Genomic DNA, 27,838 nt, shown 5'->3' on the forward strand with positions numbered 1-27,838 from the left:
CAGCTCCCAAAACGCTGCTATTTTAACACAAAAAACACTCTCTGCGCTGCTCTTACATGTCATTTCTTTTTTTCCCCCTTTCTTATGTGTGCGAAGGGGCTGGAGAGTCTGGAAAAAGCACCATTGTGAAGCAGATGAGGATTCTCCACGTCAACGGCTTCAACGCAGAGTGAGTGTTCCACAGCCGCATTTCAAACAAACACGACCCGCCGTGTCTCCCACCTCCTACTTCTTTCCGACATGAGTAAGACGCGCACACGATATCCAGGCAGCCGGCGGCGGCGGTGGATCTTCCCCGGGCACTGCAGCAGCGCCTGTTGGGCCCCGGTTACATCCCAGGCAAAAGCTGCTCCCATCTTCCCCTCCCCAATCCTCTCCTCTCTCTGGCGAGGATACAAACACACACACTGCCGTCACGCTCATGTCAAAATCACTGCTTCCTATTTCACGGGCCTGGGGTGAAAGGTTGCCATTGACCAGAGCCTATTGATGATTTGTTTTGCTGCAAGGCCTCGCACGCCATTGATTAGGCCTGCAAAAGCCTGGCTTTCTTTTCCTTTCTCGCTGTTTTATAACATGGGGGGAGGTTTAAGATTGCGTGCACACTCTTAGAACTTGGACTGTCATCTCACCTTTGATCTATGCACATTTTTGAATAAATACTAAATTTAAACACTCTAAAATACTCTTCCTCTAGCATTAGATTAGATTAGTTAGTGCATATGCCTCACAATACAAAGGTCCTGAGTAGTCCTGAGTTTGATCCCGGACTCGGGATCTTTCTGTGTGGAGTTTGCATGTTCTCCCCGTGACCGCGTGGGATCCCTCCGGGTACTCCGGCTTCCTCCCACTTCCATAAACATAAACCTGGGGATAGGTTGATTGGCAACACTAAAATTGGCCCTAATGTGTGAATGTTGTGGGCTTCACGGTGGCAGAGGGGTTAGTGCGTCTGCCTCACAATACGAAGTTCCTGCAGTCCTGGGTTCAAATCCAGGCTCGGGATCTTTCTGTGTGGAGTTTGCATGTTCTCCCCGTGAATGCGTGGGTTCCCTCCGGGTATTCCGGCTTCCTCCCACCTCCAAAGACATGCACCTGGGAATAGGCCCCTCCCACCTCCAAAGACATGCACCTGGGGATAGGCCCCTCCCACCTCCAAAGACATGCACCTGGGGATAGGTTGATTGGCAACACTAAATGGGCCCTAGTGTGTGAATGTGAGTATCTGTGTTGGCCCTGCGATAAGGTGGCGACTTGTCCAGGGTGTACCCTGCCTTACGCCCGATTGTAGCTGAGATAGGCGCCAGCGCCCCCCGCGACCCCGAAAGGGAATAAGCGGTAGAAAATGGATGGATGTGAATGTTGTCTGTCTCTCTGTGTTGGCCCTGCGATGAGGCGGCGACTTGTTCAGGGTGTACCCCGCCTACCGCCCGAATGCAGCTGAGATAGGCGCGCGTTACCCCAAAAGGGACAAGCGGTAGAAAATGGATGGATGTGAATTATATTAGTGAATTATATTTATATAGTGCTTTTCTCTAGTGACTCAAAGCGCTTTACACAGTGAAACCCAATATCTAAGTTACATTTAAACCAGTGTGGGTGGCACTGGGAGCAGGTGAGTAAAGTGTCTTGCCCAAGGACACAACGGCAGTGACTGAATGGCGGAAGCGGGAATCGAACCCGCAACCCTCAAGTTGCTGGCACGGCCACTCTACCAACTGAGCTATACCGCCCCAATGGATGGATAGTTTATTTCAAAGGGGACAATGCCATCCATCCATCCATTTTTGGAGTCGAGGGGGGCGCTGGAGCCTATCTCAGCTGCATTCGGGCGGAAGGCGGTGTACACCCTGGACAATTCGCCACCTCACCGCAGGGCCAACACAGATAGACAACATTCACACACTAGGGCCCATTTAGTGTTGCCAATCAACCTATCCCCAGGTGCATGTTTTTGGAAGTGGGAAGAAGCCGGAGTACCCGACCAACAATTTTCTACCGCTTGTCCCTTTTGGGGTCGCGGAGGGCGCTGGAGCCTATCTCAGCTGCATTCAGGCGGAAGGAGCTGTACACCCTGGACAAGTCGCCACCACATCGCTGGGCCAACACAGATAGACAGACAACATTCACACACTTTAGTGTTGCCAATCAAATCATATTTTTTGGCGGTGGGAGGAAGCCGCAGTACCCGGAGGGAACCCACGCGTTACCTGGGGAGAACATGCAAACTCCACACAGAAAGATCCAGAACCTGAGATTGAACCCAGGACTACTCAGGACCTTCGTATTGTGAGGCACATGCACTAACCCCTGTCCCACCGTGCAATTTCATAAAACACATGACTACACATGGTTAAAAAAAGCAGGAATTAGCCAGAAGGCTACTTTTTATATGTAGTCCCCTGTCCATGCTGTAAAAAAAAAAAAAAAAAAAGCGGTACAAGTACAGTTTAAAAGAAAAAGGAAAAAAAAGCACACAATGCATATACAATATGATAAAAAATTTAAATACAACGTCACAACATAACATTTATCTTGGCATCAAAACAGGCTCATCTGTTAGTTCTGGCAGCTGTAGGCGTTGATAAGCCACAATTTACATTTTCTTGTGACAGCCTGGTAAGTTGTGACCAGTTTAACCTCCTCGGGTACTGAGTTCCACACACTTGCACTCCTTACTACCAGGCCAACTTAACTGAAAGTGCTCCTGCGCAGAGGAATACAACCGTCACCTCTGAGACAGCCTGGAGTGACACGCTCACGGCTGTTTCTTTGGCTGATGAACTCTGCCTCTGGTCACTTGCTTTTAAAGTTCAACATAAAACCAGTAAAACCTTACCCTCAAGCCTTGTTCAGTCACCATTGCACCAATTCAAACATATTTAAAGTTAAAGTACCACTGATAGTCACACACACACTAGGTGTGGTGAAATTACCCTCTGTATTTGACCCATCCCCTTGTTCCACCCCCTGGGAGGTGAGGGGAGCAGTGAGCAGCAGTGGTGGCTGCGCTCGTTAATAATTTTGGTGATTTAACCCCCTATTCCAACCATTGGTGCTGAGTGCCAAGCAGGGAGGTAATGGTTCCCATTTTTATAGTCTAACCCAGTGGTTCTTAACCTTTTTTCAGTGATGTACCCCCTGTGAACATTTTTTTAATTCAAGTACCCCCTAATCAGAGTAAAGCATTTTTGGTTGAAAAAAAGAGATACAGAAGTAAAATACAGCACTATGTCATCAGTTTCTGATTTATTAAATTGTATAACAGTGCAAAATATTGCTCATTTGTAGTGGTCTTTCTTGAACTATTTGGACAAAAGGTATAAAAATAACTAAAACTTGTTGAAAAATAAACAAATGATTTAATTATAAATAAAACATTTCTACACATAGAAGTAATCATCAACTTAAAGTGCCCTCTGTGGGGATTGTAATAGAGATCCATCTGGATTCATGAAATTAATTCTAAACATTTCTTCACAAAATAAAAATCTTTAACATCAATATTTATGGAACATGTCCACAAAAATCTAGCTGTCAACACTGAATATTGCATTGTTGTATTTCTTTTCACAGTTTATGAACTTACATTCATATTTTGTTGGAGTATTATTCAATGATTATAGTTATAAAGGATTTTTGAATTGTTTTTAATTTTAGAATATTTAAAAAAGATATCACTTACCCCTTGGCATACCTTCAAGTACCCCATTTGAGAACCACTGGTCTAACCCATACTTGCGAAATTTGTTAAGCTTTGCATCTTTGTCCAATGCCCATTGCACATTTTGACCAATCGAATTTGTCTCCATGCAGCGCTCGAACGCCCACGTCAACTGTCTAATCAAAATTTAGGTTTGTTTCTTGTGTAGACAAAGCCGGAACAACATGTAACAATATATCAACTTTTTATCGCTCAAACGGCGCAATGGTTGCCCTCCTACTTACTGTTTCTGTCTGTGACGCTAAACCTTCTGGGTAATAAAGTATACAAGCATTTAGTTTCTAGTTTACATGTGTTAACGTATTTATTTCACGTTTACTTATCCAGGGTAAGACGAATAAGAGATTTTAATTTACAATGCTACTTGTGAGAGATGTTAAAGTGTGATAATAATCTGTCGTCGTCTCTCATTTACCAGAAAAAATGACCACGATAGTTTGCTCTCAACAGTTGACAAATATTTTAAATATGCGGAGGTAAATGTGTTTAGAACAAAAATGAATGTTCAAGGTTGACAAAAACTTTTCAAGAGTTAAACATACAAATGGCTGACAAAGATGACGAGTTAAACAACAGAAATGCTTCCAAAGTGCTGCACAACAATATTAAAGACGATATTAAAATATGATCCTTAGCTCCACCAATGACTGAATAAAAATAAACACTAAATAAATACAAACACAATATAAAAGCAATATAAAAATAAACATGATTTAAAACTATTTTAAAGGGTAAAACCAAGTGAAACAATAAATAGAAATCAAAATTGTAAAAACACAGAGGACCACACAACTCACATAGTGTTAAAAGCTAAAGAATAAAAGTGGGTCTTTTATTAGTAATAATGAAGTAAAACAGCACACACATTTGACACTAAGCTCTTACGTGTATTGTGTACTTTTAAATGTGTGCTGTATAAAACGAGTACAACATCAATACAGTATTTGTGCAATCTTGTGCTTTTTGAGGTTAAGGTTAAATGGAACACTTAAAACATTGCTAACAAATTCATAAAATCATTAATTGATTTAATATTTTTGAAAGAAAAAAAAGCCTCAAAACATTGCAACTTTCTGAAAAAGCTGCCACAATTTCAGGCATTTTGGGTGACAACACTCACAAGAAAAGCCTGCGAAATCCTGACGCGAACGCTTTCTTGAGCGCAGGGTTGTCCAAAGTGTGCTTTGTTTTTTTGGCCCTCCACGCATTGTATATTGCTATTAAACATTATACAAAAAAATAACTGGTCCAAATCTCCCAAAAATGGGACCTGAAAACCAAAATGGCATCTGTATATGTCTTTGATGATTTCCGTGCATCCTGTGTACTCATATCTTGCAAGATATGGTACGTTTTTGGATGTGCTCAAGCCCTCAAAAAGTTTTCTTAATGGAATAATACTGTAAGTAAAGAATAATAATAAGAATACATTAAATATTAAACTAATTTGCTTTGTTACTCATAACACAAAGCTAAGCTTTGGGTGCTTTTTCTCGATAGTTTAGAACAGATATGGGCAAATTATGGTCCGGGGACCACATGTGGCCCGTTGAGCTCTTCAATCTGGCCCGCCGGACATTCCCAAATATTTTTTTTAGATCTTTAAGATGGAAAGTGTAGCTGCCATCATGATGTGCACTCATGTTTTATAATGACCGGAAGTCTTCAACTATACTAAGTATTTCAATGCTTGGAATCTGCGCTTATGGATGGTATACTAGTTACTATGGTAACCTAATCAGTTACTATGGTCATCTAATTAGTTACTATGGTCATCTAATTAGTTACTATGGTCATCTAATGAGTTACTATGGTCATCTAATTAGTTACTTTGGTCATCTAATTAGTTACTATGGTCATCTAATTAGTTACTATGGTCCTCTAATTAGTTACTATGGTCATCTAATTAGTTACTATGGTCATCTAATTAGTTACTATGGTCATCTAATTAGTTGCAATGGTCATCTACGTCTCAACAGCTTAGACGAGGCACGAAGTAGTGTGGGCGGGAAGCGTTTCTACGGACGCGGAAGGAGATTTTCACAACAAATTTCCAAAGCTTAATGATAGAATATAATAGAAAGTACTTTATTGATCCCTAGGGGAAATTCAGCAAATATCCGATGTATTAGATTTTAGGTGGGTTTATTTTGTACCCTTTGCGTTCATGTTTCACTGTTTGTTGCATTTTTGTTGCGTTTCACTTGATTGTAAAATATGTCGATCGAAAGGGGGTGTGGCGTTCATATTTGGTCAATATTCAGTGTTTTATTCTTCATAGAAAAATGTAAAATTCCCTTACTTTTTTTTTAAGGCGGTCTGTCATAACGTTTTGTAGCATTCAATCAGACAGTATTGTGAGGTTTTATATTAGAGATCCTAAAAAGCAGTTATGCCGGCCCCCAGACACATTTTATTCTCTAAATTTGGCCCCCGAGTCCAAATAATTGCCCAGGCCTGGTTTAGAATATATTGACTGACCTAAATTGTATTGTTTTTTTCTATATTTAATGTACAAAATGTACCAAAGAAGCCCTCACCACAAAAACAAGTAAAAAAACAGGTATTGCTTTGTTTTACCTAATTTTCATTCGGTTTTTGGATTTTTGTTGATTTTCCATTGCAACTCAAGGTCTGGTTCTTGGACGTGATACATACTTCAGTTAAGAGTTTATTCCATTCCGTTTGTATTTGTAAAAAAATGGCTGTCTTTTAGTAACATCCTAGATTATCTGAAGCGAATAAGGAAATGTGGACATAGCAACCCCTCCCAATCTCCCATCTTTAGTCCATAAATGTCTTGAACCTAGATGCTGGCTCCTGGCATAAACACTCCACACGCCACACTATGGGTCTCCTTATGCGGCCTGTATCTGTGTTTATTTGGTAGTATAAGTCAGTATGTTTCCATTAGTCTGATTCCTCAAATAATTTGGCTCAAAATAAAATGTAATCACTTTAATCTGATCGCGTTTTGACTTTTGAAAAATCAGATTAACACACCTGGATTGTGCTATTAGAAACCAGTTCCCTCTGGCATAGCATGGTAGGCGTTATCATTGCACCAATCTCAGTGGAGGACCAACATGCCCTTCTTTACTACGTTATTCACAAGCGAAGAAGAACAAATGGGTGGTTGGGTGGGGGCTGACTGAAATGTTTATGCCTACAAGCAAACAAAGTTAAGATATAGAAGCTGATATAGGTCAATATTTTTTAATATATAATATAAAAAGCTACCAGTTTAAGTGTCAGGATGTTGTCAAAGATGGAAGACACTTTAAATATCTGACATGACGCCTGCACATCCTGGCCGTAGGAGAGACTGGTGGTGAAAAAACACAGAACATCCACATTTTTACACTTAAACTTGATTGTATACACAATGGAAATAATAGAGAGTAAAACATTGTATGTGTAGTTAGTTAGTCAGACAACAATCATTCATAGTGGTGGATGACTTGACTTCAAGACAGCATCTCATGCATTCAAATCATCCACAACATTGTTGTCCATTTAAGGCTGGGCGATATATATCGATGTACACGATATATCGCGGGTTTGTCTCTGTGCGATATAGAAAATTACTACATCGTGATATTCAAGTATACGTTCTCACGCAGTTGCTTTTAGCTGCGGGCAATACACTGCAGGCTCTTCTCGCTCTTTCCTGTCTCTCCTTCTCAGAGACAGCAAGCGCACCTCCTTAAATACGTCACATGCTGTCACCTCATACGTCACATACTGTCACCTCATTCGTCACATACGTATACGCCCTCGCGGAGCAGAGAGGTAGCAGCATGGGTACGTTAGCTGTGATGCTAGCAGAGCCGTGCGAGTGGTAATACGAGAGAAAGAAGGTGCGAATGAAGGAAGAATTAATTCCCAAGAAAAACAGCAGGGGGTCCATCGTCTGGCGGTGGTTTGGCTTCAAGTGGGAATATGTCGGAACAGACAACCGCAATTTGTCAAGTGTGGGCCAAAAGCGTTGCTACAAAAAGTATCATTACTGCTAAAATGTAGCATCATTTGAAAAGTCACCTGCTACAGAATGAAGAGTGCTTACTCCGCATGTCAACATCTACATTCGGTGCCACACCATCAACATGCCGAGGCAAACATTTCCAGATCAACACTGTATGAAAAAATAGTCAACAACAGAATTTAGTAACGTCCGTAGGAACCTACCACATAGTGAAGGATGAACACTATATGATTTCTTATTATGCAGCTCATTTTTATTTGACACTTATAATGTCTCTGACAATCTTGCACTTTCTGTTTTGGAAATGACATGAATGTTTGTGCCACTGCTTAATAACTGTTTAATAAATACACTTTTGGTCAATTGACTTAGTTGTGATTTCCCTCTCTGCATGAAAGTTTAAAAGTAGCATATATTAATGCAGTATGAAGAAGAATGTTTGAATGTAGACACATAGAATCATCATACTGCTGTGATTATATGTATCAAGTGTTCATTCAAGGCCAAGGCAAAAATATCGAGATATTTATAGTGTATCGCGATATGGCCTAAAAATATCGAGATATTAAAAAAGCCGTATCGCCCAGCCCTACGTCCATGTACAACAATTAAACCATTGAGACAAGGTTATTGACTTATAAATCAGCAATTGAAAGTAATTGGTCAAAACATTTTCCCAAACTGAACTCTTTTTGTACGTCTCTTTTGATCATTATAACCACTAGTGTCATTAAAACACATTAAAACATTACCAACGACATCAAATAGCAGTGGAAAGTTGTAGTTATCGGTTTGATGTGTAGCTTGAAAGCTACTAACTCTTCCATAAAAGCATGTAGCATTCTCTTCTTCTATTAACATTTCATTTCAGATGGCGATTGTGCACAATTGTCCGCTCGTGTACGAGAAGCACACAACGTATGGGAGACAGTTGTATTTAGAGATGTCCGATAATTGCTTTTTTGCCGATATTCCGATATTGTCCAACTCTTAATTACCGATTTCCGATATCAACCGATACATACAGTCGCGGAATTAACACATTATTATGCCTAATTTTTTTGTGATGCCCCACTAAATGCATTAAACAATGTAACAAGGTTTTCCAAAATAAGAGAACAACTTCAACTGAAGTTTTGGACAAAAAGTGCTAACATGGCACTGCCAATATTTATTATTGAAGTCACAAAGTGCATTATTTTTTTCAACGTGCCTCAAAACAGCAGCTTGGAATTTGGGACATGCTCTCCCTAAGATAATCCCGATACCCACTACAACTTTGGGAAATACTATAGTTTGACTTTCACAAAGTGCATTATTTTTTATTTTTTTAAACATGCCTCAAAACAACAGCTACAAAAACAACGAAGGCACACAGCTTCTGTCCAGAGTATACTAAAGTAATAAAGTAAACAATAACATAGTCCTCCTTTAGTGCAAGACGGCCTGGTATACTGTATAACAGGAAATTATAAACTGGACTCAATCTGCCCTGCTCTAACGTATTTGTACGAGTAACACCACTGTGCTGCAAGCTAGTGGTGAGTGCTTGAAGTGGCCTAGCAGTCAGCCAGAGCTTCTGAAATGCTGTGTTGAGACAGGGCACCTCCGTTCACTGCAAGCTGAAAAGTGTGCGCCATGCAGGGCAGACTAACCCTACCAAACTCCACCGTAGCTTTTGCCATACTGCATGCGTTGTCCTTGACCACAATGTGGGCTTTTGCCCTGGTGTGGTTTTTGTTGTATTTTTGTTTTTCCTCGGCGGAGTCTTTAAGCAACAACTGTGTGGTACCACTTTATTTGGTGTTTGCTTTTCATCCATCTTTCGCTTGGATAGGTGTATCTCCTTATGATTCTTGAAGAGGTGAGAGATCCAATTGCTCGTATTAAAGGAAGACGTCTTGGTTCCTCCTCGCATAACCATCTTTTTGCAGTCATTGCGAATTGCCAGTTTTTTATCCGTCAGACACACTTTAAAATAATCCCAAATAGGGCTGGGCGATATGGCCTTTTTTTAATATCTCGATATTTATAGGCCATATAGAGATACATGATATAAATCTCGATATTTCTCCTTAGCCTTGAATGAACACTTGATGCATATAATGACAGCAGTATGATGATTCTATGTGTCTACATTCAAACATTCTTCTTCATACTGCATTAATATATGCTACTTTTAAACTTTCATGCAGAGAGGGAAATCACAACTAAGTCAATTTAGCATAAGTGTATTTATTAAACAGTTATTAAGCAGTGGCACAAACATTTGTGTGATTCCAAAACAGAAAGTGCAAGATTGTCAGAGACATTTTAAAACAATCTATTAGTGCACTTTTGTGCACGATGTCACACAACATATTTCAATAATTGTCAAATAAAAATGAGCTGCATGATAGGAAATCTAATAGTGTTCGTCCTTCACTATGTGGTAGGTTACTGAGGACATTGTCTCCTTTTATTGTAGACTATTTTTTTCATACGGTGTTAATATGAAAATGGTTGCTTGGGCATTTTGATGGTGTGGCACCGAATGGAGATGTTGACATGCAGAGTAATCACTCTTCATTCTCTAGCAGGTGAGTTTTCAAATGATGCTACATATTAGCAGTAGTGCTACTTTTTTTTCAACAATTTGTCCCACACTTGACAATTTACGTTTGTCTGTTCGACATATCCCCACTCGAATCCAAACCACCGCCAGACGATGGAACCCCTGCTGTTTTTCTTGGGAATTAATTCTTCCTTCATTTCTTACCAGATTTGCACCTTCTTTCTCTCGTATTACCGCTAGCAGCACAGCTAACATTACCCATGCCGCTACCTCTGTGCTCTGCGAGGGTGTATACGTATGTGACGTATTACGTGACAGGTGTAAGAAAGTGCACTTGCTGTCTAAGAGAAGGAGACACAAGAAAGAGTGGGAAAAGCCTGGAGTGTAATACCAGCAGCTGAAAAAACTGCGTGAGAACGTATACTCGAATATCCCGATATAGTCATTTTCTATATCGCACAGAGACAAACCCGCGATATATTGAGTATATCGATATATTATAGCCCAGCCCTAATCCTAAACCATAGACATGGTGTTGTTAGTCAGAGAGCGAGCTCGCTTGTTAGCCGTGGCTACAGCACCGGCAACGACACACTCTTGTTGTCGTTATGCTGCGCCCGCTGCGGTTTGATGAGGTCATCAAGCGTCGACAGTAAACCTCTCATGTTGTGTGTGGGAGAGGGGATAGGCTGCTGACTGGCATACGTGCCGCTCCATACAGCGGCGTTTTAAAAAGTCACTAATTTTACTTTTTGAAACCGATACCGATATTACATTTTAAAGAATTTTTCGACATCTCTAGTTTTATTAAAGACAAAGAGTATGGAAACTCGGACTTCATATGTAGGTGTGAAAGTTGAAGTGAACAAATTATTAGAAAAATCCGACTTATTTTGTGCAGTGTCGTTTAGCATCTTGTATCGGACCACGCCACTGCAGCCCCCATTCTCATGACAATTTCTCATGACTTTTTTTACAATTAAATCCGCCCCTTATTGTGAGTGTTCCTCCTTGCCTCGGTGACTGGCTCTCCACCACCCTGATGATAAATCTTTTGTGATGTGCCGTACGTCACGCTTTCATAACCAGCGGCTTCTCTCGTCTTCCCATGCAGGGAAAAGAAACAGAAGATCCAGGACATACGGAAAAACGTAAAGGATGCCATAGTGGTGAGTTCAATTGAATGATCATTGCTTGTGTGGGTTTACACTTTGTTAGTGACTCTGTTCGTCCTGTTTTGTTTCTTCCTGACGTGTTTTCAGACAATAGTGTCAGCGATGAGCACTTTAATACCCCCTGTCCCGCTTGCCAACCCAGAAGACCAATTCAGAATCGAGTACATCAAGAGCATAGCACCTCTCTCTGACTTTGACTATTCGCAGGTAAGCCGCTGGCTACGTTTGTTTCTATGGTTGTGTGTGTGTTGAGGGTGGGCTTGCATAGTTAGAAGTGCTTCACATGTCTCATGAAGTCTGGGTGCTCAATGCTGCCGTGTGCATTGTAGGTGCGAGTTCATGTGTCTGAAACATGAAAACATCGACATCAACCCCCCCGCACCCGAAGAAAAAATTGAAAAAAAATGTAATTAATTATGTAGCAAAGGTTGTTTTAGATTTATTGCGTGCATGTGTGTTGCCGTCGGCAGATTGATCTCCTGCTCAGAAAAAAAATCTTAAAGTACCAATGATTGTCACACACACACGAGGTGTGGCAAAATTATTCTCTGCATTTGACCCATCACCCTTGATCACCCCCTGGGAGGTGAGGGGAGCAGTGAGCAGCAGCGGTGGCTGAGCTTGGGAATCATTTTTGGTGATTTAACCCCCAATTCCAACCCTCGATGCTCAGTACCAAGCATTTTTATAGTCTTTGGTACTTAAACATAATATAGTGAACTTCTTTATTGCTAGTCTATATTGGAACTAAACTAACTTGTAGAGTACTCTGGTTAAAATTTTTTAAAAATTTGGTTTAAATATGCTGTAGATTTGAGCAAAAAAAGGCTGTTTCATTCATACTTATTTAACTAGAGGGACCATTATTTTCTGTATAAAGCAAATAAACTTATTCTAAATTTAATATTCCTATTTAGTAGTTATAAAGTAGGTCATTGATAAATATTTGTTGCTATTTGCTGTATTACTTTATATTTAAATACAATGTAATATGTAATATAAGTGTCAGCTTTGCAAGCTCACTTAATGATGATGTAGTTGGTAATATGTACCATCAGAAACACGCTGAACACAATCCAGATGACATTCCAGAAAGACAGAAGTCTTCGTGCTCTTTGTTTTTAAATTCCGTACAGTAACATCACACAATACTACTCACATATTATCTTTTAAACATGATTAAAGTAATCCGTCCATCCATTTCCTACCGCCTGTCCCTTTTGAGGTTACGGTGTTTGCTGGAGCCTATCTCAGCTGCATTCGGGCGGATGTCAGGGTACACCCTGGACAAGTCGCCACCTCATCGCATGGACAACACAGATAGACAGACAACATTCACACACTAGGGACAATTTACTGTTGCCAATCAACTTATCCCGAGATGCATGTCTTTGGAGGAGGGGGAAGCCGGAGTACCCGGAGGGAACCAACGCAGTCACAGGGAGAACATGCAGAGTCCACACAGAAAGACCCCTTGCCGGTGGATCGAACCCAGGACCTTCTTATTGTAAGGCACACACACTAGTTCCTGTTCCACCGTGCTGCCCTGATTAAAGTAATGGGGAATGTAAATGTCTTCTACAAAAGCCCCAAATATTTTTTTGATTCATTTTCAATCATTCCTTTGCTCTACAACAGTGGTTCTCAACCTTATTTCAGTGATGTACCCCCTGTGAACATTATTTTAATTCAAGTACCCCCTAATCAGAGCAAAGCACTTTTGGTTGAAAAAAAAGAGATAAAGAAGTAAAATACAGCACTATGTCATCAGTTTCGGATTTATTAAATTGTATAACAGTGCAAAATATTGCTCATTTGTAGTGGTCTTTCTTGAACTATCCTGAAAAAAAGATATAAAGATAACTAAAAACTTGTTGAAAAATAAACAGGTGATTCACTTCTAAATGCAGATTTCTCCACATAGAAGTAATCATCAACTTAAAGTGCCCTCTTTGAGGATTGTAATAGAGATCCATCTGGATTCATCAACATAATTCTAAACATTTCTTCACAAAAAAATACATTTTCAACATTGTTTTTGGAACAAAAACAGCTGTCAACGCTGAATATTGCATTGTTGCATTTCTTTTCACACTTTATGAACTTACATTCATATTTTGTTGAAGTATTATTCAATAAATATGTTCATAAAGGATTTTTGAATTGTTGCTATTTTTAGAATATTTAAAAAAAATCTCTTGGCATACCTTCAAGTACCCCCATTTGAGAACCACAGCTCTACAGTAGCAGGTTTTTCAAAACAAATCCTGTTGTAAATGTTTGCACTTTAAGCTATTCTTGTAAATATTAAAGATCCACTTAAGAACTTTCAGTTTTGGTTGATTTTGGCGGCGCCAGTGCACTAATGCGGCAGCGTCAAACTGACACGATAATCCCACAATGATTCAGTATGACTGCTCTTTCCACAGTAGGAACCTACATATATTACTCAAACTATATTTGCAGTTATTGCAAGTTTTTCTTTATACAGTACTTTTGTGTTTGTTGCGTAGCTGGTTGTGTCAGTTTGGATCTAGCTTTGGATCTAACATTAGCAATATCATTTTGATTTGAGCATCGAAAGTCACTCACTTGTTACGCAGGAACAGAGCCAAGGCAGCATCAGTCGAAAATCTCTTCCCGTCTTTGAGTTCACGCCAGCGAGTGAAAGTCAGGCCAATGTTGATCCTTGACTGTTCTTTCATCCGGGTGGCCGCCCTTTTTCTTATTTTTGTCTCTCCTCCTTTCTCGGCCCCGACTTAAAGAAGTTGAAAAACTTATTGGGGTGTTACCATTTAGTGGTCAATTGTACGGAATATGTACTGTACTGTACAATCTACTAATAAAAGTTTCAATCAATCAATCAATCAATCAAAAATCGGACCACCATAGATATCCAGCAATTTTGTTTGGCGCCGTAGACGGAAAAATAAACTTAATGTTTAGATCTTTATTATTACAAGTGCTAAACTTTAAATAAAGTCTACTGTTACTAAATACAATGTTTTCATATTTGTAGTATCGATAAAATTTATCGATTCCCTTTTAAAACGATCAATTGCAAGGCAAACTTTCCGACCACAGATCGATAAACCTGAAATTTAGGAATATAAATCGATCTATCCACGTATCGATCAATTGTTACACCCCAAATATATTATCTTTAAATAGGGTTTGAAAATGATATACATATATTTTAAAATCAATCAATCAATCAATCAATCAATGTTTAGTTATATAGCCCTAAATCACAAATGTCTCAAAGGACTGCACAAATCATTACGTCTACGACATCCTCGGAAGAACCCACAAAAGGGCAAGGAAAACTCACACCCAGTGGGCAGGGAGAATTCACATCCAGTGGGACGCCAGTGACAATGCTGACTATGAGAAACCTTGGAGAGGACCTCAGATGTGGGCAACCCCCCCCCCCTCTAGGGGACCGAAAGCAATGGATGTGGAGCGGGTCTAACATGATACTGTGAAAGTTCAATCCATAGTGGCTCCAACACAGCCGCGAGAATTCAGTTCAAAGCGGATCCAAGACAGTAGCGAGAGTCCCGTCCACAGGAAACCATCCCAAGCGGAGGCGGATCAGCAGAGTAGAGATGTCCCCAACCGATACACAGGCGAGCGGTCCATCCTGGGTCTCGACTCTGGACAGCCAGTACTTCATCCATGGTCATCGGACCGGACCCCCTCCATAAGGGAGGGGGGGACATAGGAGAAAAAGAAAAGAAGCGGCAGATCAACTGGTCTAAAAAGGAGGTCTATTTAAAGGCTAGATTATACAGATGAGTTTTAAGGTGAGACTTAAATGCTTTTACTGAGGTAGCATCTCGAACTTTTACCGGGAGGGCATTCCAGAGTACTGGAGCCCGAACGGAAAACGCTCTATAGCCCGCAGACTTTTTTTGGGCTTTAAGAATCACTAATAAGCCGGAGTCTTTTGAACGCGGATTCCTTGCCGGGACATAAAAACCATATCTGTGTTATTAATTAGTGATAGGGATGTCACACTGAACATTTCTTATCACGGTTATTTTTCCCAAAATTATCACGGTTATCATTATCGTGGTAATTTTAAATGTGCTCAAAATAGTCAAAAAATACTCATACTGAAATCCTTTAACCAAGTTTAAAAAATCTAAAATAAAAAACCCCACAAATAACACATGCAAAATGTATATATGTACCTTAAGTTGAACATTGAATGTGCATAAGAAAGCAACACAAGCATTATAAACAAAGTAATATGGCAGAAAGAAAATAATACTATATCCATCCATCCATTTTCTACCGCTTGTGCCTTTTGGGGTCGCGGGGGGTTGCTGGGGCCTATCTCAGCTGCATTCGGGCAGAAGGCGGTGTACACCCTGGATAAGTCCCTACCTCATGGCAGGGCCAACACAGACAGACAACATTCAATGTGAGAAATACTATAGATAAATAAAAATAAATGTGAACATTTTGCAAGATGGAGTCTTATGGACATGAGACATAACTACACTTTTTGTCAATACAGAATAAAACAGTGTTCATATATGAGATCTAGACTTACACAAAATGTTTCCAAATATGGTCAAAATAATAAAGATATATATTTTTTATCAATATTTAAATCACAGTTATTATTCAGGATTATTAATTATGTTTGGTAAAACAGTGTTGGGGTGTGAATGCAACGCCATCATGTAACTTGTAATATCGAATAAAAATGCTCTCAATAAACATTCTATATTTAAAGACAAATATTTTTGTTTTTGATCAATAATAGTATCAATATGTCAGATTTTTATTACATCATGCCTTCATTTAGGGCTGGGCGATATGGCCTTTTATTAATATCTCGATATTTTTAGGCCATGTCACAATACACCATATATATCTCCATATTTTGCCTTAGCCTTGAATGAACACTTGATACATATAATCACAGCAGTATGATGATTCTATGTGTCTACATTCAAACATTCTTCTTCATACTGCATTAATATATGCTACTTTTAAACTTTCATGCAGAGAGGGAAATCACAACTAAGTCAATTGACCAAAAGTGTATTTATTAAACAGTTACTAAGCAGTGGCACAAACATTCATGTCATTTCAAAACAGAAAGTGCAAGATTGTCAGAGACATTTTAAAACAAGCTCTAAGTGCATTTTTGTGCATGATGTCACTAAGATGACATCAAAACAACACTAAATTAAAGTGTACTTTTTGTACAGAACACCACTACAATGTTTTAAAACAAATAAAGTGCACTTTTGTGCATGATGTCACACAAGATATTTCAATAACTGTCAAATAAAAATGAGCTGCATAATAGGTTCCTGCGGACGTTATCTCCTGTTGTTGACTTTTTTTTTTTTTTTTCCTACTTTGTTGATCTGGAAATAGTTGCTTCGGCATTTTGTTGGTGTGGCACCGGCCGCAGATGTTGACATGCGGAGTTCTTCATTCTCTAGCGGCTGACTTTTCAAATGATGCTACATTAAATGATAAATGAGTTGTACTTGTATAGCGCTTTTCTACCTTCAATGTACTCAAAGCGCTTTGACACTACTTCCACATTCACACACACATTCACACACTGATGGAGGGAGCTGCCATGCAAGGCGCTAACCAGCACCCATCAGGAGCAAGGGTGAAGTGCCTTGCTCAGGACACAACGGACGTGACGAGGTTGGTACTAGGTGGGGATTGAACCAGGGACCCTAGGATTGCGCACGGCCACTCCCCACCGCGCCACAGCGTCCCATTAGCAGTGGTGCTACTTATTGTAGCAACGCCTTTGCCGCATAAATGTTGAACACATGATGGATCCCGTGCTGTTTTTCTTGGGAATTAATCCTACCTTCATTTGTTACCAGATTTGCACCTTCTCTCTCTCCTATTGCTACCCGCACAACTCCGCTAGCATCACAGCTAACGTTACCACGTCACTACCTGTCTGCTCCGCGGGAGCGTGTGACGTTGCACACGTGACGTGTGTAAGAAGGTGCGCTTCTTTACGTCTCTGTGAGGAGAGACAAGAAAGAGTGGGAAATGCCTGTAGTGTAATGCCTGCAGCTAAAAGCAACTATGTGAGAACATATACTCCAATATCACGATATAGTCATTTTCTATATCGCACAGAGACAAACCCGCAATATATCGAGTATATCGATATATCGCCCAGGCCTACTTCATCACTATTTTTACATTTTTATAGGGACAGGTATTTTTTATGTTATGTACATATACTTACATTTATTAATGTGTGTGTGTGTGTACATGTACATCAATTATAATTGATAATTGATTATAAATGATCATGGAGACAACATGTAAATGATATAAAAACAAAAATATCTAAAACACTTGGTGTTTTGTATAAAATTAAAGAATTACTTAATTATAATTCTTTGTTAACAATTTAATATACTTTGATACTTCCATACATGACATACTGTGTAGAACTCTGGGGAACCACTTTTAAAACCATAATTAATGATATTGTTTTGCTGCAAAAAAAAGCTGTACGGCTAATAAACAAAGCAGGATATTATGACCACACCCATCCATTATTTGTTAAATCAAAACTTAGGAAATTTCAAGATATTGTTTATTATAAAATAACACAGATAATGTTCAAAGCAAAAATAAATACTCTTCCAGAAGGAATTCAAAAATACTTCTCTCTACAGACTAGCAAATACAATCTAAGAGATGAATCTAAGTTTATTTGACCAAAAGCAAGATTAGTTGTTAAACGTAGATGTTTATCTGTTCTCGGTGTTAATTTGTGGAATTCTGTTGGTAAAGAAATAAAAATGAGTGACTCAGTATTTAATTTCAAAAAGAACATGTCACAATGTATTTTAAAAAGTGATGTGAACTAGAAATGTATGTTTGTTTGGTTAAATGTTGTATTTAGAAGGTATCTATGTATGTAAGTACATATTTTTGTATTATTTGTTGAAGGGTAACTTAAATGTAAATGCTGAATGACTATATTTCTCTTAGTATTACAAACTTATTAGAAAAGGTAACTTAATTGAATGTAAACATTTTTATGTTGGGCATATAAGCTTTTTTGCTTCTGCCTGTTTCAGTCATGTTATTCATTTTTGAATCGTGATCCATGTTTGCATATGTTTTTGTTAGACTGAAAATAAACTGAAACTGAATGCTGTATCGGGCCAGTTCCATTGAGAATTTGAGCAGCAATTTGTTGTATAGGTCAGAGGTCCCCAACCTTTTTTCCAACCCTTGATGCTGAGTGCCAAGCAGGGAGGTAATGGCTCCCATTTTTATAGTCTTTGGTATGACTTGGCCGGGGTTTGAATTTACAACCTGCCGATCTCAGGGCGGACGCTCTAACCCAGGGGTCACCAACCTTTTTCAATCAATCAATCATTGTTTACTTATATAGCCCTAAATCACTAGTGTCTCAAAGGGCTGCACAAACCACAACACAAACCACTACCACATCCGAAACCAAGAGCTACTTCTTGGGTACTGATTAATGCGAAGGGCTACCAGGTTGATACACACTTAAATAAATTGCCAAAAATAACCAATTTGCTCAATTTACCTTTAACTATATTTTATTAATAATAATTAATGATATTTATCTTTGTGGGAACACCGGTCATATGAATGATTTCTCACATTAGATATATATAGAAGCAGATAAATATCAATATGCAACACTTTATTTTAATATTTTCTCTGTAAGTGCACATTTTTCAAATTGAGCATTTTCTAAGACAGACTTGTGAAATCACAATATCCCATTTTAACTAACTAGCCACTAACATTTTTTAACAAATCATGAATTACTTTGCACCATGTTTGCACAAATAATAACTCATGTAAAATACAAAACTCAACTCTCAAATTTTTAAATAAATCATGTCACACTTTAAACTGGACACCAAATCTGTTATCTGTTTCTTTGTCAGTTAGTGGGAAGCCTGGCATTGCATGCTGTTAACTCGTGTGTTGTACTCTGCTGTGTAACTTGACACTGCAACTCTGAGTGAGTCTTGCACATGTGCATCAGTGAGGCGTGTTCTGTGTTTGTTCTTGATGAAGTTCATGTCAGAAAAGGCTGATTCACAAAGATAAGTTGAACCAAACAGGCTTGCAACCTTCATAGCTGCTGTGCACACACCACTGTACTTTTCTGAGTCAACAAGGCACCAAAAGTTTGGTGCAGCCTAGTGGGCTTTAAGTTTTAAATTGTCAGGAAAGAAGAGGAAGGAATTTAAAAGGTAAAAAGGTATATGTGTTTAAAAACATAAAATCATTTTTAAGGTTGTATTTTTTCTCTAAAATTGTCTTTCTGAAAGTTATAAGAAGCAAAGTAAAAAAAATAAATGAATTTATTTAAACAAGTGAAGACCAAGTCTTTAAAATATTTTTGGATTTTCAAATTCTATTTAAGTTTTGTCTCTCTTAGAATTAAAAATGTCGAGCAAAGCGAGACCAGCTTGCTAGTAAATAAGTACAATTCAAAAAATAGAGGCAGCTCACTGGTAAGTGCTGCTATTTGAGCTATTTTTAGAACAGACCAGCGGGCGACTCATCTGGTCCTTACGGGCGACCTGGTGCCGCGTTGGTGACCCCTGCTTTAACCACTAGGCCTCTGAGTAGATTTGTGGAGTGATATCAAGGATTACGTCGGTCATGTTCCCAGACATACGAAACGATTTTGCTCCATACGCCATTCTACACGACAAAACAGATGGGAACATGGAAAAGGAAGGAGGAAGGAGGTCTACAACTTCTTTGTGTGTGGCTGAGTCAAGGAAATTGTCATCAAGACTGTCCCGGATAAATATGCCTCGTTTTTGCTCGAGTAAGGTTGCATTTCACTTGGCGTCTCACACACCATGTTTGTTGCTGTTGCACGCGGCGTTTAAAAGCAGCGTGTCTTTCCCCCTCTGCATCAAATTATAACTTAAGATGTCAATATTGTGTGTGTTGAAAGCTTAATTTAGGATTGCTGCCTTTGGTACAAGTTTAAAGGCCTACTGAAAGCCACTACTAGCGACCACGCAGTCTGATAGTTTATATATCAATGATGAAATATTAACATTGCAACACATGCCAATACGGCCGCTTTAGTTGACTAAATTGCAATTTTAAATTTTGCGCGAAATATCCTGTTGCGTGCGAGTGAGGTCACGGATTGGAGCAGACATTTGGATCCAGCACCAATCCCAGCTATGAGTCGTCTGCTTTAATCGCATAATTACACAGTATTCTGGGAATCTGTGTTGCTGAATCTTTTGCAATTGTTCAATTAATAATGGAGACGTTAAAGACGAAAGATGTAGGTGGGTAGCGGTGTATTGCGGCCGCCTTTAGCAACACAAACACAGCCGGTGTTTCATTGTTTTCTTGTTTACATTCCTGAAAGCTGACGGTGAAGCTTTTCTATGGAACAGAGATGTCAAGTGAACATGGTTCCCTACCACATGTCAACTGGCAGTTTTCGCTGAGAAAATGCGGGTAATAAGTCGGCTCTTACCGTAGACATGAGCAGAGAGCTTGCGTCGTTCCCCTTGCAGCTGCGGACTCGTTTGCTTCCTCCCACCGGCCGCCCCTGACCGTCGGAAGCTTAAACCGTGGAGGAGGGGGGGAAAAAAACTCAGCCCGGCTGCCTTGCCTCGTCGAGAAATGTGGCTTCCCTCAGAGACATTGGCGGTCACCACACCCGTGGCCACACCCCTCAGACTTTCAGGTACGACCATATAATCTCACTAAAACACTAGTAACACAATAAGCAGATAAGGGATTTTCCAGCATTATCCTAGTAAATGTGTCTAATAACATCTGAATCGCTCCCATTAACCTCGTCTTTTTTTTTATTTTTTTTTCTAGTCCTTCACTCTCACTTTTCTCATTCACAAATCTTTCATCCTCGCTCAAATTAATGGGGAAATCGTCGCTTTCTCGGTCCAAATCGCTCTCGCTGCTGGTGGCCATGATTGTAAACAATGTTCAGATGTGAGGAGCTCCACAACCCGTGACATCACGTGCACATCGTCTGCTACTTCCGGTACAGGCAAGGCTTTTTTATTAGCGACCAAAAGTTGCAAACTTTATCGTGGATGTTTTCTACTAAATCCTTTCAGCAAGAGTATGGCAATATCGCAAAATGATGAAGTATGACACATAGAATGGAGCTGCTATCCCCGTTTAAATAAGAAAATCTCATTTCAGTAGGCCTTTAACTCTTTTAGGTTTTGCTCACATTTGCTTTCTTTTATTTAGATTTGCCAAGTTGGCGCTTTTCAAAACACTTTTCGAAAGCATGTGTTTAAGAAGTACAAATAATATCAAGATAATACTTAAATTCGAAATAATAACCTTCAAAAGTATATCCAACCAACCTTTAATGAAGTGATCACTGCAAAAGTGTGCATTGTCCAACTCTGCTTCCAAACTTCGACTGGAGCGTGTGCTGCTTATCTTGTCGTCGTGTCCACAAATCATGCACTTTTGTTAACCTCTCGAGAAACTCTGAAGAAACGTTTTTCCTTTCCGCGATTTTAATGCTTCTTAAAGCCGAAAAAAACACAAGTATAGGTTTTTTTGTTTTTTCCCGAGAAAGGCTAAATGGCGTCTGGTACCCATTGAAAACTGAGCTCGCTTGATCACTTCCAGTATTCATTGGGCGAGGTGTGAGCCGGACCTGACGTCAGCAACATCCCAATTCAGTTTGAGATGTTTTTAAGCAGGGCAGCACGGTGGAAAAGGGGTTAGTGCATGTGCCTCACAATACGAAGGTCCTGAGTAGTCCTGGGTTCAATGCCGGGTTTGGGATCTTTCTGTGTGGAGTTTGCATGTTCTCCCCGTGACTGCTTGGGTTCCCTACGGGTACTCCGGCTTCCTCCCACCTCCAAAGACATGCACCTGGGGATAGGCCCCTCCCACCTCCAAAGACATGCACCTGGGGATAGGCCCCTCTCACCTCCAAAGACATGCACCTGGGGATAGGCCCCTCCCACCTCCAAAGACATGCACCTGGGGATAGGCCCCTCCCACCTCCAAAGACATGCACCTGGGGATAGGTTGATTGGCAACACTAAATGGTCCCTAGTGTGTGAATGTAGTCCGTCTATCTGTGTTGGCCCTGCGATGAGGTGGCGACTTGTCTTAGGTGTACCCTGCCTTCCGCCTAATTGTAGCTGAGATAGATAAGCGGTAGAAGATGGATGGATGGATGTTTTTAAATGAAAGTTAAATTTTTTTTAGCCTTTAAAAAATATATGCATACAAATACTGCACATGTATGTACGTATATGTGTGTATGTATGTGTGTGTACACATATATATATATATATATCATTCATTCATTCATTCATTCATTTTCTACCGCTTATTCCCTTTCGGGGTCGCGGGGGGCGCTGGCGCCTATCTCAGCTACAATAATTAAAAAAAAAAAAAAAAAAAAAAAAAAAAAATATATATATATATATGTATTATTATCATTATTATTAGGGTACCTGTACCAAAAAGTATTTCGTTAATTGAGTGTGTGGATGTTGTCTGTCTGTGTTGGCCCGGCGACGAGGTGGCGACTTATCCAGGGTGTACCCTGCCTTCAGCCGGAATGCAGCTGGGATAGGTTCCAGCGACCCCGAGAGGGTCAAGCGGTAGAAGATAAATGGATGGATGGATACCTTTCGATACTTTTCCAAATAAAGGGGACCACAAACAATGGCATTATTGGCTTTATTTCAACAATGAATCTTACGGTACATTAAACATACCTTTGTTATTACAATCCAAGAACAATTTTGACCCAAAATAAAATAGTGAACCTACTAGACAAGTATTAAGTATTAGTATTAAGTAAGCAAACAAAGGCTTCTAATTTGGCTGCTGACATATGCAGTAACATATTGTGTCATTTGTCATTCTATTATTTTGTCAACATTGTGAGGGCTAAACGGTAGAAAATGGATTATTAATCTACTTGTTCTTTTAATGTTAATATCTGGTTATTTTGTGTTTTAACATGTTCCATCTACACTTCTGTACTAAACACATATTCTCTTGTTTGGGTGCTTTACATTAGTTTTGGATGATACCACGCATTTGGGTATCAATCTGATACCAAGTAGTTGGTATCGGCAGTTAAATATGACTAAGGTCATTAGTCATATTTAAAGTCTTCATGTGTCCAGGAATGTATTTTCTGAGTTTATGAATAATATACATTTTAAAAAAAAAGGAAAAAATATTTTGTGATGATCAAAAATATCGATATACATTGTAGTATCGACCAGATACGCTCTTTTACTTGGTATACTTGGTATCATTACAGTGGATGTCTGGTGTAGATCTACCCCTGGCATTTGTTTACATTGAGGAGCACTAGCTTGCCGTTAGCGGTGAGTTATTGTATCCTCCTACGGCAGGCCTGGGCAATTGTTTTACTCGGGGGGCCAGATTTTGATAAAATAGCGTGTCTGGGGGCCGGTATATCTATTTTTAGGAACACTAATACAAAACCTCACAATAATGATTTAAAGCGAAAAACGTTATGACAGACGGCCTTAAAAAATGGAATGGAATTCAATTTTTTTTAACTGAATGAGACACCCAGAATGTACATGAAAATAAAGAATGTGGGATTTACAAAATTAACTACGAAAGATAAAACACTGAATATTGACAAAATAATTTACATTCAACCGAAATGCAACCAAAATGCAACAAACATAGTGAAAGAACCCCAACCTACAATCTGAGATAGCTCATAGTGACCATAGTAACTAATTAGATGACCATAGTAACTAATTAGATGACCATAGTAACTAATTAGATGACCATAGTAACTAATTAGATGACCATAGTAACTAATTAGATGACCATAGTAACTAATTAGATGACCATAGTAACTAATTAGATGACCATAGTAACTAGTATATGATGCAGATTCCAAACATTGAAAGAGTTAGTATAGTTGAAGACTTACGGTCATTAGAAAACATCCCTGCACATCATAATGGCAGCTACACTTGTATAACTTAAACAGTTATTAAAGGCCTCATTTCGCGATATTACCATATTTTTGCTGAAAGGATTTAGTAGAGAACATCGACGATAAAGTTCGTAACTTTTGGTCGCTAATAAAAAAACCTTGCCTGTTCGGGAAATAGCAAACGATGTGCGCGTGACGTCACGGGTTGTAGGTCTCCTCACATCCTCACATTGTTTATAATCAGAGCCACCAGCAGCAAGTGCAATTCGGACCGAGAAAGCGACGAGTTCCCCATTAATTTGTGCGTGGATGAAAGATTTGTGGATAAGGAAAGTTAAAGTGAAGCACTAAAAAAAATTAAAAACAATTCAGATGTTATTAGACAGATTTACTAGAATAATTCTGGAAAATCCCTTATCTGTTATTGTGTTAATAGTGTTTTAGTGAGATTATAAAGTCATACCCGAAAGTCGGAATGCTGCGGTGAACGCCAGTGTCTCTGAGAGAAGCCAATGGAGTAGCCAAGATCACAGATGCCTTTTTGACAGCTACAAGGTGAGGTTGCATAATCCACTCAAGTCTCCAGTAAGAGCCGACTTAATATCACAATTTTCCCATCCAAAAACTTGCTGGTCGACGTAGAGAAACATGTTCCCCTGACCGCTCTGTGTTAAAGCTTCACAACAAACAAAGAAACACCGGCTGTGTTTCGGTGCTAAAGGCAGCTGCAATACACCGCTTTCCACCAACAGCATTCTTATTTATAGTCTCCATTATTTATTGAACAAATTGCAAAAGATTCAGCAACATGGATGTCCAAATTACTGTGTAATTATGCGATGAAAAGAGACGACTTTTAGCCGTGAATGTGGCTGGGCTAATATGTCCGCTACAACCCGAGACATCACAAACATGCGTCATCATTCCGCGGCGATTTCAACAAGAAACTCCGCGGGAAATTCAAAATTGTAATTTAGTAAACTAAAGCGGCCGTATTGGCATGTGTTGCAATGTTAATATTTCATCATTGATATATAAACTATCAGACTGCGTGGTTGCTAGTAGTGGCTTTCAGTAGGACTTTAAGCAGTGGCACAATCATGCACGTCATTTCCAAAACAGAAAGTGCAAGATTGTCAAAGACATTTTAAAACAAGCTATGAGTGCACTTTTGTGCATGATGTCACTAAGATGACATATCAAAACAACACTAAATTAAAGTGCACTTTTTGTACAGAACGCCACTACAATAGTTTAAAACAAATAAAGTGCACTTCTGTGCATGATGTCACACAAGATATTTCAATAACTCTCAAATAAGAATGAGCTGCATAATAGGAAATCAAACAGTGTATATATGTCCTTTGTTCTGTGGAAGGTTCCTGCGGACGTTATGTCCTGTTGTTGATTTTGTTTTTCGTACGGTGTTGATCTGGAAATGGTTGCTTCGGCATTTTGTTGCTGTGGCACCGAACGTAGTTGTTGACATGGAGATTCTAAATTCTCTAGCGGGTGACTTTTCAAATAATTCTACAAATTTGCAGTGGTGCTACTTTTTGTAGCAATGCTTTTGCCGCAAATTTGTTCGACATCTTCCCGCTTGAAGCCAAACCACCGCCAAATGATGAACCTCGTGCTGTTTTTTTTAGGAATTGATTCTTCCTTCATTTGTTACCAGATTTGCACCTTCTTTCTCTCGTATTACCACCCGCACCTTACAGTTAGCATCACAGCTAATATTACCAGGTCGCTACCTCTCTGCTCGGGGGGGGGGCGTGTGACGTTGCACACGTGACGTATGTAAGAAGGTGCACTTGTTCATGTCTGGGAAAAGGAGAGACAAGAAAGTGTGAGAAACACATGCAGTGTAATGTCCGCAGCTAAAAGCAACTGTGTGAGAACATATACTCTAATATCACGATATAGTCATTTTCTATATCGCACAGAGACAAACCCGCGATATATCGAGTATATCGATGTATCGCCCAGCCCTAGCTTAACTCTACACTAATTTGCATAAAATACTTTAAAAAGGTCAAACGGTCAACACTTCACAGTCAAAGTAGTTCATTTAAGGGATTAAGCATGTCATACCTTCACCTAAACAATTTGAAATCATATATTTGTTTCAAATGTTTTGTCTGCAAAATGTTGCCGTTCAGAAGTGTGAGTGAAGAAAGAAAATATGGAAGATACACGGTAAAGGAAGAAAGATCTTGTCTAGTACAGCCCCCTGCAACTTAGGGCAGGCCATGGTTTGCAGGCCGACCTGGTGAAACAAAGGAAATTGCTTCTGGGGAAAAGGTTTTATGGTCAAAAGAGGCAAAGGTTGAGAGCCAGAGCCAACATGGTGGCGGCCGCCCCAGTGCTCGCTCTGCTGCTAAACTGCGGCAGTAAGGTAATATAATATGATCACCTGCCGCATTGATGGAAGTTGATTTTTAATCGAATAATTAATGGATTCCAAGCTAGATGTCAGTTTAGGACCTCTAGTCTACCAACGACAGAACCCAGCACCAAGTCCCAAATATTAGCAATAGCGAGACAAGAAACATTTAGTTTGGCAACTGTTTACAATGTTATTTTGTAGGGGTGCATGATAATTATTTGATCAATAATTAATGGGCCGATATGAAACCATGACATCACACCGATAAATCCGATAACATGAACAAATAGCTCAGATAACCAATAAAAAAAAAATGCTCCAATGAGACGAGATTACCTGAAATGTGCTGTTGGTTGGTTAGAGTGAGCAAATGAATCGCTCCTTTATTCACGCTGCTGTTAACGGCCTGTCGTAAAGTTCCCTCTGAGCTCATTGGAAACTAACATGGTGTCCATCATTTGGGACTTCTTAACAGTTTCAGATGAAGACATTTCCTGTGCTATTTGCACCTAAGCCTGGGATGATAAACATTTTGCTGGATGAGCTATTGACCCACAAATCATTTAAATAAATATATACAGTACTTATGATGATATATTGAGAATTGTAAGCTAGTTGTTCTGGGCAAATTGAGTTATGTGGATCCAGATGAATGTGATATAATTCAGAGGAAACTGGATATTAGATATTAGTTAACTATTTGAAAAAGGGGGGCGGATTGAAAAAGTTCATATTTCTTCCCATTACCCTTTTGAGATATGTTGGATTTAATTTTATTTAATTGTATTTTTTGAGAATTACATTTTCTTTTCTTTTTTGTGAAATAATGCATTTGAGATTTTCATATGGTGTTGATGTGGAAATGGTTGCTTCGGAATTAATATGCATACATTGATATATGTATGCATATTATGTACATGTATGATGTGGAGCTGACTATGCCATACTCAATAAACAACAACTAACTACAGAATGTATTTGTGTATGTATATATATGTAAATATACATATACAGGTGCTGTTC

General features: G+C 39.3%; 1 protein-coding gene across 2 annotated transcripts in view; it reads left to right on the forward strand.

Annotated features, from left to right (window-relative positions):
• The window catches only part of LOC133567917 (guanine nucleotide-binding protein G(olf) subunit alpha-like), a 78,012-nt gene that overhangs the window by 24,099 nt on the left and 26,075 nt on the right, over positions 1-27,838 (forward strand). Inside the window, exons 2-5 of one of the 2 annotated variants that reach the window (XM_061919533.1) lie at positions 97-169; positions 11,378-11,432; positions 11,526-11,645; positions 12,836-13,673. In XM_061919533.1, the coding sequence (XP_061775517.1) occupies positions 97-169; positions 11,378-11,432; positions 11,526-11,645; positions 12,836-12,949 (362 nt within the window). In that variant the 3' untranslated portion in view covers positions 12,950-13,673. Of the gene's footprint in view, positions 1-96; positions 170-11,377; positions 11,433-11,525; positions 11,646-12,835; positions 13,674-27,838 lie in introns of those variants that run through there. The other variant, XM_061919534.1, reaches the window with a different exon arrangement.

Source organism: Nerophis ophidion, linkage group LG14 (assembly GCF_033978795.1).
Source record: "Nerophis ophidion isolate RoL-2023_Sa linkage group LG14, RoL_Noph_v1.0, whole genome shotgun sequence".
NCBI lineage: Eukaryota > Metazoa > Chordata > Actinopteri > Syngnathiformes > Syngnathidae > Nerophis > Nerophis ophidion.